The sequence below is a fragment of the Pogoniulus pusillus genome, chromosome 6, assembly GCF_015220805.1.
Source record: "Pogoniulus pusillus isolate bPogPus1 chromosome 6, bPogPus1.pri, whole genome shotgun sequence".
In the NCBI taxonomy this organism is placed as follows: Eukaryota; Metazoa; Chordata; class Aves; order Piciformes; family Lybiidae; genus Pogoniulus; species Pogoniulus pusillus.
In genome coordinates, this window is record NC_087269.1 from 43,602,219 (window position 1) to 43,622,533 (window position 20,315).

At 41.6% G+C, this 20,315-nt stretch overlaps 1 protein-coding gene across 3 annotated transcripts in view; it reads left to right on the forward strand.

The window, feature by feature from the left end:
* MAT1A (methionine adenosyltransferase 1A) overlaps positions 1-19,877 on the forward strand; it is a 37,691-nt gene extending 17,814 nt beyond the window's left edge. For all 3 annotated transcript variants that reach the window (XM_064145403.1, XM_064145404.1, XM_064145402.1), the window contains 9 exons: positions 1,167-1,276; positions 6,746-6,823; positions 7,617-7,739; positions 9,466-9,578; positions 10,969-11,112; positions 12,332-12,550; positions 16,863-17,045; positions 17,702-17,835; positions 19,119-19,877. In XM_064145403.1, coding sequence (XP_064001473.1) covers positions 1,183-1,276; positions 6,746-6,823; positions 7,617-7,739; positions 9,466-9,578; positions 10,969-11,112; positions 12,332-12,550; positions 16,863-17,045; positions 17,702-17,835; positions 19,119-19,221 — 1,191 coding nt within the window. In that variant the 5' untranslated portion in view covers positions 1,167-1,182 and the 3' untranslated portion in view covers positions 19,222-19,877. The remainder of the gene's footprint in view (positions 1-1,166; positions 1,277-6,745; positions 6,824-7,616; positions 7,740-9,465; positions 9,579-10,968; positions 11,113-12,331; positions 12,551-16,862; positions 17,046-17,701; positions 17,836-19,118) is intronic.
* The last annotated feature ends 438 nt before the right edge of the window (positions 19,878-20,315 follow it).

A 20,315-nucleotide genomic window follows, 5' to 3' on the forward strand; every position in this document is an offset into this window, starting at 1 on the left:
CAACAAAGGGAAATTTTTATTTTGGTAAACCAATTATTTTGCTTGAGATGGAGACTAGAATGGCTTCTGTAAAGGAATTAAGAGTAATTACAGGTTTTTGTAATGGCACTGGAGTGCTGGGAATTTTCTGCATCTTCCCCAAGGGTATGTTTACTTGGGTTTTGTGTACTAACTTCAAGACATGTATACCCACAAAATACCATCTATCTTCATACCTGTCATGCCTTCAGCATGTTCCAGACATGAGCCATCTGACTAGAAGAATTTTCAGTAGCAGAACTGAGCACTTAGAACTCTCACAGTGAAAGTTATTGTATCTCTATATGTTATCAGATATGAAAATATCATGCAAAAAAAATAATTTAAGGTGGGTCTGTATTAACAGAAGAAAAGACAGAGGAAAAAGAAGCAAAGGCCAAAGGGAGAAGTCTGCATAAATGAGTGCAGACTCAATACTATATCTTATCAGGTGTTTCACCTCTTAAATGTGCATGCAGAATGAATGAAAATGAAAAAAAGCTCGGAACAAAAATCAACTCTTTGAGATATGCAAAAGTAAAAAGAAAAGAGTTATATGATGCAGCTCAAACTTCTTCCAGTCTCTTGCTAGGAAAGACATGCGTTGACGGGAGTTTTTTAATCTATCCCTCTAAAACCACAACACACAGTTGGAAGCACAACACAGAGCCCAGAATTAGGGGGGGAACAAACTGAAGAAGCAGCTGACCTGAACTGTTACTAGTACTGCTGTGTTACTTCATGCTCAGTTGAGTTGCTAAGACAACCAATCTTTCACAGGTTTGATGCAGAATGTTTCCAAGAACTGAGTTAATTAGTGAAATATCTTAAGGTTAACTAACTCCCCTGCCAAGAAATGGGCTCTTCCATTTTCCTCACATGATTATCTAGGCACTTTCACTTTTCCATATATAGGAGCAGCTCAGGGACTGACAGATCAGGCTAGGTGGGAATACAGACTTTAGGCATATACATACTCCTTGTGTGCATACACAGATGCAAGCACACGCTGATTTCACACACTGACGTTCAAGTTAGAGTAAGAGGCAATAGGTGAAGACAGCAATAGTCCTGCTGATAAAGAACCTTGTTCTTTAAGAGAAGGCACTGAAGGTAGAACTCTTCAACCACTGTTTATAATTCATCAGGAGCAGCATCACAGTCATGAATGGGCCAGTGGATGGCTTATGCGATTACACACTGGATGATGAAGGGGCTTTCATGTTCACGTCAGAATCGGTGGGAGAAGGACATCCAGGTAAGAAACTGCCTCTGGCAAATGCATAAAATCATTGTTTTCATTTAAAGTGTTTTAAAAGCCTGAAGAAGAATTAATGTGCTAAAAGTGTTGTTGTAAAAGTTATTTGGAGCAGGGTACATTTCTGCTAGACCTTCTCCATCCAGACTATAGAACCGCTATAACTAGGGTGCTGCCAGCAGGAGTTGAAATGCTTCTGCTGGGTGTGTGTTAAATGAAGGAGGGCAGTGGGGTTTATGCTTGTTGTGCCTTTACATCTGAATGCCTTTCAGTCTATTACTGTGGGGATACTGCTATGCTTCAAATAGACTCAAGTTTCATGTATAGATAAGAACAAATAGCTTGCTTCTCAAGTTGCTCATATTTACGTGTCCTGTGAAACTATCCTGCATATGTACTATGCTCTTAAAAGTGTCACCTCAACAGGAATATCCCTAAGCAGGCTATTTAAAAGCTAAAAATCAATGGCCTTAGCAGCTGTGCATGGCAAAGTTTCTGGTGTGTCTCCCCCCCCTGCCCCATTCCATAATCTGATGCAATATGTGGAATTGCTTGAGCAAATAGTAGAGAGTTACTTGCTAAACTTTATGTATGGTCAGCAGAGCTTAGTTCAATTTTACTGTTAACAAATGTTCATCTGCCATAAACATGGACCTTGTGTCAATAGCACGTGTTTCCCCAGCTGAGGCCAGGAGATGATAGACTGTTTGATGTCCTGAGGACTAGGTGTATTTTAGAAGCTGATTTGGTGTCCTGTACCTTTTGCTGTAAGAAGGCTTTTTTTTAGGTCTGTACTCCTGTTTTGTAATTCATAAATAGGTGGAATGACCTAGCAGAAAAGGAAAACATCAGCAGTGAGAATTCTATGTCTATAGTTCTGGTAATCTTCTACAATATTAACTTATTACTGCAGATCAAATCCTGCTTGGCTGACGCAATTAAGTACCTCTCTGGCGACGTCAAGGTAGCCACATCAGGTTAAGCCAGTTGGAATTCTTTCTTTCAGACAATGACAACCACATTCAGTCCTTGGGACATAGGTCCCATCTCAAATTTACCTATATAATTACATCCAGCAGCTATAGCATGATGTAGTTTCACAGGGAACATAACATCATGGAATATGGTAGTTGTTTATGGTATTTCCAAAGATGACAGCTCAAAATTTATGCTACTGTAATAACTCTTTTAACAGCCCCTGGGGCTTCTTTCACAAATTCCCTTTTTTTTGTCTTGTCTATTGGTTTAGAATTTTGCCTGGTTTTATCAGTTTTTATTCATATTCCCTTATTTATTCCCAAAACTCTACTGGCCCTTAGAAGGCCTTCTTCAGGTTCCTTGAGTCGTCTTCTCCTGCTGCACTAAAACACTGAGCAGACCTTTAAGAAATGGTGTTACCACTTGTTAGATTTGTGTACAGCTTCTCAGAGGCTGTCAGATCCCTGAGTACTGTGAAAGGCAAAGTGACAACCCCAGAGGCTTATTGTAGAGAGAGTGGAAAACTGATACTCAGACAATTTCCAGACTGTGATGCTTACATGTCTTCATTTAGAGTACTGAAACCCCAAATATCTATGACAAGGGAAAGATACAGATTTTTCCAGATCAAGAGAGGACAGGTTGATAGTAAGCAACTCTGAGTCATCCTGCAGATGATTATTCCTGATCACAGCCCAGCAGTAGCTCTTAATTGACACAGCAATATCTCTAGTTGCTGAGCAAACTGATTACTCACCTTCTGTCCAATCCCCCTTTTCACTGTCTCTTATTTTATACCAGAGGTGTAGATGTGCCATTAGGTTTTTATCACCTAGCAAAATCTTAGCTATTACATAAAATGGGCCCCAGTATCTGAGGCTGTACTTAGGCTTCTGACATTATCCATGGCACTAGAGTTTTATGGTTACTTTCGAGTTCCTGTTTGATATCAAATGGATAATTTGTGTGTTCTTGACTGTTCCTCTTCTGTATGTGATAGTGAAATTTTGCTAGAGGGCACTATGTGAAGTAAAAATCCTGAAGCTTATCTTCAACTGGAGGAAATTTGAGTTGCTCTAATTGTATTAGCTGAGGACTGAATGCTTTAATGGAGACCTCCTTAATAAAGCAGGAGAAATTACATGCTTATTTATTTGAGTATATGCAGAACTGTCTTATACTGAAGCAGTGCCTAAGAATTGTACCTGACTATGAAATCCCAGATTCCATGCAAGCAAGTAATTAACTGGAAATAATTAACTTATAGGTATTACCTGTGTTTCTCCCCAGTATTTATAGAAGACTCTGTTTATCCTCCTGTCTCAGTCCATTCTTCAAAATCACTTGGGTCTTTCTGCCACATCTTTAATCTTGGCATTTAGTAAGGTGAATTCCAAACCCTTTGAAGACTTATATGTGACTTCTTTGTTTCTATATAATCATAGAATCAACCAGGTTGGAGAAGACCTCCAAGATATCCAGTCCAACCTAGCACCCAGCCCTATCCAATCAACTAGACCATGGCACTGATCCTTTTCTTGAACACCTCCAGGGATGGCGACTCCACCACCTCCCTGGGCAGCCCATTCCAATGCCAATCACTCTCTCTGCCAACAACTTCCTCCTAACATCCAGCCTAGACTTCCCCTGGCACAACTTGGGACTGTGTCCCCTTGTTCTGTTGCTGGTTGCCTGGCAGAAGAGACCAACCCCCACCTGGCTACAACCTCCCTTCAGGTAGTTGTAGACAGCAATGAGGTCCCCCCTGAGCCTCCTCTTCTCCAGGCTGCACACCCCCAGCTCCCTCAGCCTCTCCTCACAGGGTTTGTGTTCCAGGCCCCTCACCAGCTTTGTTGCCCTTCTCTGGACACCTTCCAGCACCTCAACATCTCTCTTGAATTGAGGGACTCAGATGGCATCACGGAGAAGGGAAAGATACATTTTTTAAAAGACCTAATTTTCTCACTACTCCATTTGGCTGTGTCCAGTAGCACCTGTCTGTGCTGCACAATGGTTTCACTCTGCACTGAAAGGTCTGACCCACAGTTGCCAAACCACTTAGGGTTAATCACTTCACCTCTTTGGTATGACTTCAGGTGGAAATGCCTCCAAACAGAATGTCATTCAGTTTTCCATTAAGTATCAAGGAATCTCTTTAAAAAGACAAGAGGAAACATATGTCAGAAGCACCCTCAGATCTGCACCCACATTAAAACCTTATCTTTATCTTCTGCATAGTCACAGAAAGAAAAAAAAAATCACACACACAAAAAAAAAAAAGAAACAAAAAATGCCACAGAAAAAGCAGATCTTACTGGCAAGTTGATGCTTGCTCTGTCTTACATCTAACATTTTATATACTTAATTTCTGACATTACCTGCTCTTAACAATGCACTTAACCACTAAATTTTGTATTGACCTAAAAGAACGCATGTACAGGGTAGTTAAACAGGGCAGTGACAATATCAAAGGACCACCACAGTTATCTATTAGCATTCCTCAAGAGTCTTTTAAACAAGAAAGCTGTAATATGCCACAATTCAATTATTTGAATTCTTTCTAGTGAAGGTTTTTTTGTAGAAAGCTTATTTTTTGATGAAGTGCTCCAAATAAGTATCTGTGCTTCTTGACTGTCATTTTACCAGAAAACTGAGAATTGCTCAGCTTATCATATTTGGAATAGATAATTTAGCATTCTACTGTGAAATTATTTTTTCCTGTTGATCAGTGTATCATGAAAAATAGTAAATTTTATTTTGGTTTCACAGGTTGAAATGTGGGATGTGTATGGTAGTTACTACACCATCAAAGCCAGAAGTGTGGTCGTACCTGCTTGTGGTACTTCAAAGGGCAGAGCTTTATTGAATTAAATTCTCAGTGGTTGCTGCAGTTCATAGGTTTTTGTGTGTGTATGTGTGGTGAACCCATGAAACTGAATTCTTGGGGAGTTCCTTAGAACTTGCACATATCAGAGAATCACAGAATCAACCACGTTGGAAGAGACATCCAAGATCATCCAGTCCAATCTATCACCCAGCCCTAGCCAGTCAACTAGACCATGGCACTAAGTGCCTCATCCAGGCTTTTGAATCATAGAATCAACCAGGTTGGAAGAGACATCCAAGATCATCCAGTCCAATCTATCACCCAGCCCTATCCAGTCATCTAGACCTAAATGCCTCATTCAGTCTTTTCTTGAACACCTCCAGGGACAGCAACTCCACCACCTCCCTGGGCAGCCCATTCCAATGCCAATCACTCTCTCTGTGTAACAAATTTATTTCCAACTATCTGGAAAACTCTGAAGCTCCTTCTGATTACTGGAGCTCACTTTGTTGTTGAAAGTTTACTTTGTATTTTGACAAGTGGGCATCTGTATGACTCCTAGACTCATTCATTCCTTTATTAGTTAGCCAGAGCTGATTTCTCCCTCTTAGCTGAATGCACTCTCATGAAAGGAATGAGAATTTATTTTAACTGGAGGTTAAATGTGTTAAAAGTCTCTAATGTCATACTCTTGCTTTTCAACAGATTGTGTTGCATATAGCAAGGCAGGAGATTGCTTTGCCACATAGCATATTATGGCAACATCTAAACATAGTATACAATACCAAGCTTTTAAAAAGAAAAACAAGATCAAATACATGAGGAAAAAAATGCTCTTTTCAGTGATAGTGTATAGCATTGTTATGGGTGCTGCTCTGTTGTGCTCATTAGATTAGCTACATTATTTAATTAAGAGTCAACATTTATTAAAAAGGTAAGAAAACAAAGAAAGGAGAAAATATTAGTAGGAAAAACCTGAACTGAAGCCTTTGTATTTGGGATATAACTGAAGATACACTCAGGATTTACCTCTGGCAAATTTCAGTTCATAACCCCTTCTTGTGTGTGTTAATCTCTCCCCTGTCTGAGGTGGTTTGTGACAATTATTGGGAAAAGGTATTTCAGACTGATGGGAATCAGGGGGGAGAAGCAAACCTGAAACACCCACTTGACTCTGAGCTGTGCATTGTCTGTATTAACCTAAACACTGTCTCAGGCTTTATGGGCAGTGTTGATCATCTACATTCTAACTTTCTTTTGAGGAGGTGGAAGCTAATGGTGGAATAGCACCTTCTTGTTGGAATTCTACAGATGTGGAGTGCATGCTGTATTGTCATGGTGTGGTAAAGGCTGGGGGAAAAGCCTGTTAGCCTTTCAGGTAAAGCTATGCATAACATACTGGTTTTGCATTGAAGTGCAGAGAACTACAGGTAAAGCTATATTCAGTATTGGTAAGTAAATTCCCCATGGTATCTACTGACTTTGCTTTGAAGATGTTTCATACATCTTTAAGCTGTTTACCTGGCTTAAATACTCCAGTAATATGCAATGGTAAAAAGCAAGGAAAATATTCCTTGCTTGAAACACCTATGGATTCAAAGTCATTCGGTCTGTATTGTGTATTGAGCGCTATGGTTTTGAATCACGACTTTGATGCCTTGCAGATAAAATCTGTGATCAAATCAGTGATGCTGTACTAGATGCCCATCTCAAACAGGACCCAAATGCCAAGGTTGCTTGTGGTAAGTTGTTTGCTGCTTTGCTTTAAGTCTTCGCCCGGTCTCTGTTCTTTAATTATGATGTTTGCAAACAGCTTGATGCTATCGTTTGCTCGCTCCTTTTACTCTCATAGTTACATGAGAATAACAGTCTTCAAGAGGAGGAGAGATGAGAAAAAACAGTAGAATTGTTTTAAAAGACAGAAGCCTAAGTAGTTTGTAGAAGGTTGGGATAGTTAATTTTGTATATAGACTGAGTTTTCCTAGGAGAAACAGATCTGACAGTGAATTTTTGAAAGAGTATTTGAATGTTTTCTTGAGAAGCTAAATTGCTTCATTTAACAAAGTACTACTTTATCAGCCCCAAGTCCTCATGACTACTTGCTTTCAGAAATGTTTTGATTGCTGTATCATCATCTCTCAGGTCATCAGCAGAATGAATGTATTGTATAACTAAACATCATCTTCAGAAGTAACTGATCATTGATGAGTTTTATTTAGCCTTAGTATGTATCTTAGAGTGACTAAGTGGATTTAGAAATCACAGCTTAATGCTATATTTCCCTAAAATCTGTGCACGTCACTGAATCATGCTCAGCATTTTGACTTTTCGAGTTGTAAGTTAGTCTTTTCCTTACTTTTAGATATGATGGATATGCAAAGAATTTGTTGCATAAAGAATACTGCTAAAAATATGTGTAGAAAGGACTTACACCCCGTAGAGCTCTCAAAATCACCATAATCAAAACCACAGTTATTTGTCTTACTGGACTAGCTTATTCTGCTCTTGTAATCCTGTTTTCATCTTTCTTGGCAGAGACAGTATGTAAGACAGGAATGGTGTTGCTCTGTGGGGAAATCACGTCTCGTGCTATTGTGGATTACCAGCGAGTTGTCCGAGATGCAATTAGACATATTGGCTATGATGACTCTGCTAAAGGTTGGTGGAGTTATTCATTAATCAAGTCCCTGAGAGCAAACAATAGACAACTACAAAACAGGTCTGTCACTACTTTCATATCTGGACTTCAGCAAGACTGATAAAAAGTGAACATCCTTTGTGAAGGCTGCCTTATGTGGTGCTACATGGTACACTTGCTGGCTTTATCCCAGTAAGTAGAATGGACATCATGTACTAGTTAAAACTGAAGAGGAGGAGGCAGAGTATACTTTGAGCTATGGTATTAGGCCAGAATAGTTAACTTCAACATGAACCACAGAATCTGCCGCTCCTCTAAACCTGCAAGAACTTGAATTTTGGTTATTCAGTTGGCAAGCTGATTCTTTCATCTTGGTGTGAAAGAGAGGGAAGAAGAAACCTAGTTCATTTTGTTGTACCATTATGTGTTTTTACTGTGGTAGCATCTAGAATTCCCAGGTGTAAAATAGATTTTCATTGTAAGATGCTGTGTGAGCTCTGAACAGCAAACCCTACACTGAGGAGTTTGCAGTCCAAATCCAGTTTGTGTAATGTACAAATAATACTTCAGAAAACCCCAAAGACAAAATTCCACACGTGTTTCACTTTCTGATTTGCCATGTATCTATCTATACATTACAGGCATTCCAAGTACAGTGTTTCAGTGAAGTGTATCTTTTAAGAGCTTTTACTTTAAAAAAAAGTAGTTTCCTGTAGTACTTCTATTGCTGTTGAATTTATAGGGAGATTGTGCTGGTAGAATATTCTAGCAGCACATCCTCAGTTTGCCTCCACCATCACATAAGAACAGTGGCTTCAGAAAATGCTGATAAATCTAGTAGGTCGTAAATCTCCTTATCCTAACTGCCAAAGATAAAAAAGGGAGATGCAGAGACCCAGTAAAAAACAATTTCTCTGCAGAAATAAAACAAAAAAGCTAAAATGAACAATTGCACACAGCAAAATAATTTTCTTCTCTCCAGTAGCCTACTTAAAAGAAGGTGAAGAGTGAATTCTTCAAGTGGATCATATGCATATATATATATATATATATAGTATGCACATGTATATTATGTTGTATTGGCTGACCATGAGCTTGGCTAGCAGCTACAGTTCTAGGAAAGATTTGACTTAGAGAGAAGCAGTTTACTATTAATACACCTAGCATCAGGTGGAAAATTTTGCCACACTCTTCTGTAAGTCTTTTAAATTCCTTTTAAAAACCTTCCTTTTGGTCTTTGAAAGTAATGTAAAGTAAATTCCCACTTTCAGATATGGTCTGAGACTTGAATCTGTTTTTAATTCTGTGGTTCTCACACAAACTCCCATGAGAGATTTAGATTTACATGCTTTACATGTGTTACAAATAATGTATCAGAGAGCAGAGCCTTCAGTTGCTGAAACACCAGCTTCTAGGAATTCACATTGAGATTTTTAATACTATTTATTTAGGCAAGGCTCATTATTTACTTTTTTGACTACTTTTCTTTAGTAAACAACTCACACAGGATGCCAGTGCAAGAGCAAAGAAGCCCTCATGGCAGCCCTACATACCCCACCCCTTCCTCAAAAAGGTTTCAAGTCTTGTATTGTCAAAAAAAGAAAGGTAGCTGAAAATAGCAGTTAGGATTTGAATCCTGAATGTAATACCCTTCAGGATGAAAATTTTGTCATATAGCTCCATGTTTTTTTTCCCCTTAATCATGACAGAAAAAGCTAATTCACCACACTTAATTTTTCCAAACAGGCTTCGACTACAAAACCTGTAATGTTTTAGTGGCATTGGAACAGCAGTCACCAGATATTGCCCAAGGTGTTCATCTACACAGGAATGAAGAGGATGTTGGTGCTGGAGATCAGGTAGACATAACATCACATCTAAAACAGCAAAGCTATTTCAATGGAAAAAAGTTTACCCCATCATATTGCTCTGTTTTCTAAATCAGGTCCCATGTGAAGATTTCTGCACTCCCAGAATAAAACCCATAATTTAATGAGAACAGTTGGAAGTCCTTTGAGGGCAGTCTTTTGCTACTTGTAGCACTCCATGCAGGCCAGGAGAGCTCTGGCAATTGTTAGTAGCTGAGGACATGTCTCTTTTAACTTAGCAGAGTTTTTTTGCTGATGTATTTCATATTTCTGTTGAATGGCTTTAGATTCATTAGACCGTTTGGACTTGTCATGTAAGATGGAATAAACAAAGGATCTCTTTACTTTCACAGAGCCTTTGAGATTTTGCAAACCAAAAATCAAGTTATTTCAACTATCTTCAGCATTAGTGCATTGAAGGCAAATAAGCCAGAGTACCTTTAGATCTCTTTATTTCCCAGAGGTAGCTACTGTAATAGGTGTTCCTCATGATTAAGGCTGTCCAAGCTGCTGTAGTTAATTATAGTATGTTCCCAACAGAAAGATGCTAACATAAAAGCTATATAATCTGGCTGATGCCAGTGTGAGTGAGGTTAACATTTACAGTAGCTATCATTAGTAGTAATACCTATCTTATAACAATGTTGTTGAGAAATGAAGATATCAGAGTTCAGAAGCCAAGCTAATATTGTTCAAAAAACCCATAAGAACTAAATTAAAATGCTTTTATGCTGTCAGTGGAACATAATGCTATATGAGATGGAAAGATACCAGACTTTCCTTGGCATCTTTCAATCACAACATACACTGGATGAGGAGAAAGAAAATGGTGCTGACTCTAAGCAACAAATGAACAAGGGAACATGACTGAGAGACAGCAGAAGCTGTGACTGGAGGCGTGTGGCATTGGAAATCAGAGGGCAGGTGCCTTAAACTGTTGGGTACTTCCTATTATACTGAAATTTCAGATATGAGCAGCAGTATAAATGTGTCTATATTTAGACATAAAAGCCTCTTCAACCTTTCCAGGCTAGCAATAATACCTTTCCTTTAACAAAACAGTCCTGAAATTGTTTTGCTCCAACAGATTTTTTTTTCCTGTGAAAGAACCTGATTTTTTTTCACTGAAATGTCTCCATTTTTTCCTGCTCAATGTGTAACCCTCCAGCCTTTCAGTGAAAAATTTTAGGAACATGGTTTGCTTCTCCTTACAGTGTAACATGCTGGTGCCTGATCTGCATTTAGGCTTTTTTGCACTGTAGTCTGAAGTAGTAGAAAGTAAACCTGAGGATACTGTTTACTCTTAGCTGCAGATGAAATCTTGCTGTCTTTGTTTGTGGTGCTTTTAACAGTGATTAAAGTGTATTTTCTCCTTCTGTAGGGTTTGATGTTTGGTTATGCAACAGATGAGACAGAAGAATGCATGCCTCTAACAATCATTCTTGCTCATAAACTAAATGCCAGGTTAGCAGAGCTGAGGCGTAATGGAGAACTTCCTTGGTTGAGACCCGACTCTAAGACACAGGTAAATACAGACAGATCAAATAGCTGAAAAGTAGCACTTCTTCTTTACAGAAATATTAGATAATGCAGTGGCTGATGTTAGAATAACCTGCAAGTAGCAGATGTGCAACCTATAAGTAGCAGATGAAACATTTCCACTGCTTATGATACTGTCTCCTTGACTGCATGAAAATGGTTAACTTACACCAGAGTGCTTCCTAACCACTTACCAGTGAAGAAACATTTAACCTTTCAGACCAAAGTGTTTGTTGAAAAAGTGACAGACAATCCAAAGGTCCAAAGGATTTATTTGTACTTAGAGATTTGGGATGGCATTTTTGAAGATGTACCAAGAATGTACATTTTTAAGGCTTGGGAGTTTCATCAGAAATCTGAACCGAAGGTTTTTGGACAGTTTCACAGTAAATCAGACTTTCAGTACTGAGGCTTTTTGTTGTTTATATTTTAGCACAGCAAAAATGAAAAATGAGAATGTAAGCTTCATTTCTCATACCTCAACAGTAAATACAGCAGTGAACATTATGATGTGTGGCCAGTAGGATGAAGGAGATTATTCTTCCCCTGTACTTGACACTGGGCAGGCCACACCTTGAGTGCTGTGTCCAGTTCTGGGCCCCTCAATTCAAGAGAGATGTTGAGGTGCTGGAACATGTCCAGAGAAGGGTGACAAAGCTGGTGAGGGGCCTGGAACACAAACCCTATGAGGAGAGGCTGAGGGAGCTGGGGGTTGTTCAGTCTGGAGAAGAGGAGGCTCAGGGGGGACCTCATTGCTGTCTACGAGTACCTGAAAGGAGGTTATAGCCAGGTGAGGGTTGGTCTCTTCTGCCAGGCAACCAGCAACAGAACAAGGGGACACAGTCTCAAGCTGTGCCCAGGGAGGTCTAGGCTGGATGTTAGGAGGAAGTTGTTGGCAGAGAGAGTGATTGGCATTGGAATGGGCTGCCCAGGAAGGTGATGGAGTCACCATCCCTGGAGGTGTTGAAGCAAAGCCTGGATGAGGCACTTAGTGCCATGGTCTGGTTGACTGGCTAGGGCTGGGTGCTAGGTTGGCCTGGATGATCTTGGAAGTCTCTTCCAACCTGGTTGATTCTATGATGTCATCATTTATGTTTTGCTACATTTTTGCTCTTGGAATAGCATAGGATGGTGTTTGATGTAGACCAGTAATAGATCTTACAGCAGTACTGTGCTTTTCTCTCCCTCCCGCACGTTGTGCTCAGGTCACCGTTCAGTATATCCAGAAGAACGGCGCAGTCATCCCGGTGCGCGTTCACACCATTGTGATATCTGTGCAGCACGATGAGAGCATCTCCCTGGAGAATATGCGCAGGACCTTGAGGGACCGTGTGATCCAGGCTGTTGTCCCTGCCAAATACTTGGATGAGAAAACAGTTTACCACCTTCAACCTAGTGGGCGTTTTGTCATCGGAGGGCCTCAGGTTTGTTCTGTGTTCTTTTGCCTTTGTCCTTGTGTGTGTGTCTTTAAAAGAAGTGCTCAGCATTTGTGTGTGTCTGGTTTGGGGTGTAAAATTCAAGTTGCCTGCTGGGACTTTCAACTGCAGTATTATGTGGGAGGAGCACCTGGGGTTTCATGTGCTGAATGCCAAAGTAACCTTTGAGGGCATGCTTATATTACATATGTGTTATGACTGGGCAGGGAAGTTGAGCTGAATCTTCCACTGAGTGTGGAACTTAGAGCCCAGCTCTGACTTTCCTCAAACACTCTTGAATCTAGCACTAAGACATGGAATCCTTTCTGCTGGAAGGCACACCTGACAGAGAGATGCTTACCTTACAGTGAACCTGGTTTTCAGATCTGTGTATCTCACACTCTTCTTCCTGATATCAATATGATCTGAAGGTGTTCATCTGTTCTGAAAATCAGCTCCTTACAGGCTTCTCCTGATGAGAAAATAAATGTTGCTTTTGCCTTATGTAGGTAGTGTAGGAGCTGGGGCTTATAATTTGATCTTGTGCTCACAGAAGTCAGCCAGAACTTCCGCTCTGTAGGATGAGGACACTGTTTGAATCTGGTTTTCAAAAATAAAGTTACCATTTCCAATATTTTAGCCTTTGGTTCCCCTCAGAACTATCACAGCAAACTTTCAAAGCTCTTTCCTGAAATTGCATTCAGTTTTACAACAAATGCAAGCAGCTATTCTTCCCCCCCCTGCTGTTCAAATTAATTTACTGGAACTTGACAGAATTATTTCCAAGATGCTGTGTCTGTTTTGCATTAGTAACGTGGAATGGGTAGGAAGATACTGAGATTAATCATTAAAACAATGAAATGTGGGTTTGTGTAGTTGAATTGGTTGCATCACTGTATTTTGTTTATCACTGACATGGACAAATAGAGAGGCAAACTTAGGCTGTTAACTTGGAGCAAATGAACCAAGGCAGCAATCAGAGCTACATGCGAAAGAGAAAAGGATACACATGTGAAAACTTTCAGATGTGCACTGAACTGCACCCATTAGGAAACATAACATTTAGTAAGCCAACCAGGAATGCCTTTTCTGCTCTCTTGGTGGAACTATATTACTTGTTTGCACATACAAGCACTGGCACACTGCAGCATATGCTTGCAGCCTTTTTAAACCTAGGCTAAGTTTACTTAGTATGGGTCAATCTGCCTCTTGTGCCACTTAGAGTCACGTTGTGCCAGCGACAAAGTAACTGCCTCTTTATCTTTCACACCATGAACTTTCTGGTGACTTTTCGTAAGAGTATTACCGGCTTTATTTGGAACAACACTAGTTACAGAAGGCTGCCCCAGCTCCAGGTTGATTCATCTGAGGAAGATAGACGTATTTCGCTTTGAGTTTTGGCCTTCTGTGGTCAAGTGCGGATCAGTGCTGGGCTCAGTCCTGTTCAATATCTTTATTGATGACCTGGACAAGGGGATTGAGTCCAGCATCAGTAAGTTTGCAGATGACATCAAGCTGGGAGCAGGTGTTGATCTGTTGGAAGGTAGGAGAGCCCTGCAGAGGGACCTGGACAGGCTGGATGGGTGGGCAGAGGCCAATGGGATGAGATTTAACAAGGCCAAGTGCAAGGTTCTGCACATTGGCCACAACAACCCCAAGCAGCACTACAGGCTGGGGACAGAGTGGCTGGAGAGCAGCCAGGAGGAAAGGGACCTGGGGGTACTGATAGACAGTAGGCTGAAGATGAGGCAGCAGTGTGCCCAGGTGGCCAAGAGAGCCAATGGCATCCTGGCCTGCATCAGGAACAGTGTGGCCAGTAGGACAAGGGAGGTTATTCTGCCCCTGTACTCAGCACTGGTCAGGCCACACCTTGAGTACTGTGTCCAGTTCTGGGCCCCTCAATTCAAGAGAGATGTTGAGGTGCTGGAACATGTCCAGAGAAGGGTGACAAAGCTGGTGAGGGGCCTGGAACACAAACCCGAAGAGGAGAGGCTGAGGGAGCTGGGGGTGTTTTAACCTGGAGAAGAGGAGGCTCAGGGGGGACCTCATTGCTGTCTACAACTACCTGAAGGGAGGTTGTAGCCAGGTGGGGGTTGGCCTCTTCTCCCAGGCAACCAGCAATAGAACAAGGGGACACAGTCTCAAGTTGTGCCGGGGTAGGTCTAGGCTGGATGTTAGGAGGAAGTTGTTGGCAGAGAGAGTGATTGGCATTGGAATGGGCTGCCCAGGGAGGTGGTGGAGTGACCATCCCTGGAGGTGTTCAAGAAAAGCCTGGCTGAGGCACTCAGTGCCATGGTCTGGTTGACTGGCTAGGGCTGGGTGCTAGGTTGGCCTGGATGATCTTGGAGGTCTCTTCCAACCTGGTTGATTCTATGATTCTACCTTGGCACCTGGCGTGACTCTCAGCCGTTTCGCTCCCACTGTTTTCCCAGCAGCAACCCCTGCTGGTACACTGAGGGCATTACAGCTCGTCGCAAAAGCCACTTCCACGCTTTACAAATGCTTTCAGCACCTTTAAAATAAGGAGGGATGGAGTTTTTCTTTCCCTTTGACCTGCCCACTTCTCTACCTTTCTGTCACTTCTGCAGTCCAGTCACGATGGCACACCAAGTGTTCTCACAGCAATTGTCTGTACCATCAGGAATTAGAAGTTTGAGACAAGCAGAAGAGCCCAGGAGGACAAGGTCCTTTAGACAAGTTCAGCTAGCTGCAAGTCAGATTTACATCTCGCTGCTTTCTTAGCAGGATGGAACAAGCAGTGCCAAAGGTTTTCCCGTCTATATGCACAGGCTTTCTGAGAAAAAAACTTGGATTCTCTGCTTGTGTTTGCCATGCAAACATTCCAGCAGCTGGCTTTTACTGACTTGATTTTCTCTAGTTCCAAATCCACCTGCAGGTGGAGACTGAATTTCAGTTTTGATCATGGCTCCATTTACCAGAAAATGCATAAAGCATTTAGAAAATTAGGGAATCAGAAAATTAGTCAGCTAACCGAGGTCAAATGAAAATATCAAGTACTTGGGGGGAGCAATCTGGATCTACACTTTAATATCTGTGAATATTCATCTGTAAGTGTCTGTTCTTAGAATGAAAGAATCATTCCTTCTCAGTCACCTGTAGCTGCCTCGTACTCCACACGTTAGGCTATAAATATGTTGAGGTGGGAAATATAGGGGGTTTTTTTGATCCATGTTTGTGTGAAGGACTCTGTAATGGTACTGAAATGGTAATGCTGGTTGGTGTATGCTGTGGCTCTGACACACCTTTTCATCATCAGTATGGAAAATACACGTACTGATTAATATTCACACTTCAACTTTTGACCAAAGGGTATGAAATCTTTTTCTCTTTCTCTCCCTCGCTCCCTCCCTCCCTCTCTCCCTCCCTCGCTCTCTTTCTTTCTCTGTGTTTCTAGTGTAAAAACTCTTCTTGGTTCCTATACTGCAGTAGCCTGTGGGCGATGTTCTGTGTGTAAAGAGGTCACTTCTAAAGCAAAGTTCTATGCCTTTGGAAACAGAGAGTGCTTGCACTAGCTAACTGGGTGTAGACCTGTTTGCTTGGTTATCAAACACAGTATGTAGTTGGCCTGCCTTACGAATATGTTTTTCAAGAACACTTACAGCCACTGTTGTGGGTTGGCTGAAAAAGTATTCCTTCAGTTATCCCACAGCAATGCATATGTGGTGAACGTATTTACATGTTGCAGTCGTCTGACAGATGCAGTCATGTGTGAGGCTTTCAACAAAATGTATTGTAAGTGTGCTGGTTTGAAGCTGGCCAGTGTTTTGGTGAGAAGGATTAGATCACTGGCTGTGAAAGAGAAACACAGGTGATGTCTACTTCACTCATAGGCTTGCTGAGATGTATAAGAATAAGAATCCAAACATAGATGAGGGAGTCGCTCTTCATCTGGGCTCTGGGCTGCATTTTTCTCTCTAACCTCACCCTCCATTTCTCTGCTTAATCCACTTGATTCCTAACCCTCCTGGCCGACCCTTCATTCTTCCACAGGGCACAAGGCAACATCTGGAGTAAGGTCGAAGGGCAGGAGAAGGTGGTTGGGAGCCCCTCCTGGGGACTCAGGTTTCTGGGAGGGCTGTTGTGTTTCTGTATTACCTTTTTACCTTGTGTATTTCTCTCTATAACTGTATATACTGTGAATATCTGCTTGTGTGTTCTGCTAAGCTGTAAACTTCAGCTTCATTCAAATTTCCAGAGCCTCTGAGTCTAGTCTGGGTGATTTCCAAAGTGTGTGTGTTGGGCAGGGGGGGTAGCACCCAAACCTCCACAGTAAGGTGGGTGACTTCTTTTGCTGACTCAGGGTGATGCTGGTGTTACTGGTCGAAAGATCATTGTGGATACTTACGGTGGCTGGGGAGCCCACGGAGGCGGTGCGTTTTCTGGCAAAGACTATACCAAAGTGGACCGGTCAGCAGCGTACGCAGCCCGTTGGGTGGCCAAGTCTCTTGTGAAAGCTGGGCTCTGTCGCCGTGTTCTAGTTCAGGTATGGTTTGTTATAAATGTTGATTTTCTCAAAGAGAGAGTATGTTTTCAGCTTTGCATTGAGAACACATCGTGTGAGACACTGCCTCAGTCTTGCCAATGGCTTGGGATTGAAAAAAGAAAGACCTCAATGTGCTTGGTTCAAGATTAAGAGCCTGCCAGCTTCTGAAAGCTGTACCTCTTCATTTTATTGGTTTTTTTATCTGGACACTGTTTGAGCTCTCAACCCTCTGACACTTACTGTCATGGAAAATCACAGTATCACAGTATCATCAGGGTTGGAAGAGACCTCACAGATCATCAAGTCCAACCCTTTACCACAGAGCTCAAGGCTAGACCATGGCACCAAGTGCCACATCCAACCTTGCCTTGAACTGCCCCAGGGACGGTGACTCCACCACATCCCCGGGCAGCCCATTCCAGTGTCCAATGAAGTGACTGGATAATGGAGAAGAAAGTTATCCAAAGACCTCAGCCCTTTCAAGGTTTTCTTTTTTTTTTCCTCCCTCAAATATACAACATACATTGTGGAAATATGGAAAGTGAAGCCTTAGTTTTCCTAAGATGGTTCATGAATACATTTTTTATTCTGTTGCATCCTCTTGCCCTCCAAGATGCTGTATTTATTTGCTAATGATGCTGTCTTTCTTGACATAGGTTTCTTATGCTATTGGGGTTGCTCATCCGCTGTCCATTTCGCTGTTCACTTATGGAACTTCCCAAAAAACAGAGAAAGAGCTGCTGGACATTGTGCACAAAAACTTTGATCTTCGTCCTGGAGTCATTGTCAGGTACAGAAACACACAAAAAGGAAAATGGCTTGCTGATCATCTCCTAGAAATGATTTCTTCCGAAACTGTTAGGTGCTAGAGTGTAAGAGTCAGCCTTTTCATAGAATCATAGAATCAACCAGGTTGGAAGAGACCTCCAAGATCATCCAGTCCAACCTAGCACCCAGTCCTAGCCAGTCAACTAGACCATGGCACTAGGTGCCTCATCCAGGCTTTTCTTGAACACCTCCAGGGATGGTGACTCCTCCACCTCTAGCAAGGGATTCTTCCATGCAGTATGAAAGAGATTTTCCCTTATTCTGTTAGTTTTCACAGTTGATACTTACTAAGTACCTACTAGTGTGCCATCTCTTCTAAGATACAGATGTTTTCAAGTTTCATATGCAGCGTATAGTTTCAGCATTGGCCCTTACACAGCACAGGAAATTCAAATAGAATAAAATAACTTTTGTCTTCCAAGAATTTCAAGTTACTTCGCTGTGAAAAAATATGTTTTGTTTTACAATAGGACTTGATGGTTATTTCACAGAATCAGTGTATTATGGGAGTTGGAAGGGACTTCCTTGAGTACTGTGTCCAGTTCTGGGCTCCTCAATTCAGGAGAGATGTTGAGGTGCTGGAATGTGTCCAGAGAAGGGCAACAAGGCTGGTGGAGGGCCTGGAACACAAACCCTATGAGGAAAGGCTGAGGGAGCTGGGGGTGTGCAGTCTGGAGAAGAGGAGGCTCAGAGGGGACCTCATTGCTGTCTACAACTACCTGAAGGGAGGCTGTAGCCAGTGGGGGTTGGTCTTTTCTCCCAGATAACCAGCAATAGAACAAGGGGACACAGTCCCAAGCTGTGTTGGGGGAGGTATAGGCTGGATGTTAGGAGGAAGTTCTTCACAGAGTGATTGGCATTGGAATGGGCTGCCCAGGGAGGTGGTGGAGCCACTGTGCCTGGAGGTGTTCAAGAAAAGCCTGGCTGAGGCACTTGGTGCTGTGGTCTAGTTGACTGGCTAGGGCTGGGTGCTAGGTTGGACTGGATGATCTCGGAGGTCTCTTCCAACCTGGCTCATTCTATGATCTATTCATCGAGTCTTGTTGCCATAAAGCACTTCACATTTAAGCTTTGTTGTTACTCTTATGGTTCTCCATTGGACATGTTCGCTGGTGTGCTTGCATGTTGATACTGTGTGTGCTTGACTAAGGGTGTGAAATAGGTATCAACATCAGGATTTTGGTGGTAGCTATCATAAAGTACCTTGATATGAATCATTTTCTCTTCTTTTTATTATACACACAGGGATTTGGATCTAAAAAAGCCCATTTACCAGAAGACTGCATGTTATGGTCACTTTGGAAGAAATGAATTCTCATGGGAGGTGCCTAAAAAGCTTGTATTTTGACACTAGCTGTGACCCTTCTAAAAACAGATAGGAAGAGAAGTCCACTAATGATGAGGATGCTTCCAAAAATCAAATTTGACAGCTTTGTAGTCAACAAAAGGAATTTTAGATTTTAAATGGGAAGAAAGAAAAGGATATTTTCTTGGAAATTGATTTTTTTAGCCCTTGGTGTCTTTCTTTACCTAAAATACAAAGCAGACTCTGTATTTAATCTGTTTTGGTTTTTTTAATCAATATAAGGCAACAAAATACAGTTTACTTTTTATTGCTGCTCTGTTGGTTCTTTTGATAAAGGCAAAGTATGACTCAGGTACTAATGGTTGAACCTCAAACCTTTCATGGGCAAACACAAAGATGACTTTCCCAACTCTGACTAAGGACCTGCAGGCCTCTTGCTTTTTAATTAGACAATGGGAAATTCTGGGGTCCAATTTCCTTACTGGAGTTAGCATTGTGTACAGTTGGGGGTTGCTTTGATGGGAGAAGGCTGAATATCACCCAACTTTGTCTTGGCCTCTTTTATAGGAGATGTTACCATATGTGTAATATTTAAGTCATCTTCACTGATGTTACTGTTGTGTTTCAATTACCTGTGTTTTTGAAACATAAGTGTTCTGTAAAACAACAGCCATAGAATAAAAGCCTTTTTCCTACTATGTCTGTAAAGGTGCCTCTTCCTTTTTGTTACAGTACACTGGGTCAGCTCTGCTCAGCCTCTTGCAAGCTTTTAGTTCAACAACATAATTGTGTTTTTACAAATGGTGATATGAACTTATCTTTCCCTACATACTTGGTCACAGTTTATTGTTAGATTTGTGCTGTACAGTATTCCCCCATATTTTTTGCTCCCAAATGTTAGGTTTGTTGCAGGACTTGCTAAGTTTGGTGTGATTTTTGGATGAAAATGAAGTGCATTTAAATATCGGAATGCTACCAACGAAGAGCACGAGGCTAAAATTTGGACCACTGCCTTTTCCAGCAATGTCTCATGGAACTGCCACTAGATGGCTGTGTGGCAGTCCACAGCTGTGGGAGCAAGTTTGTCCGTGTCCCTGGTTTGTGGCTGTACTGGGATATTAAGGCTGGGTACCAGT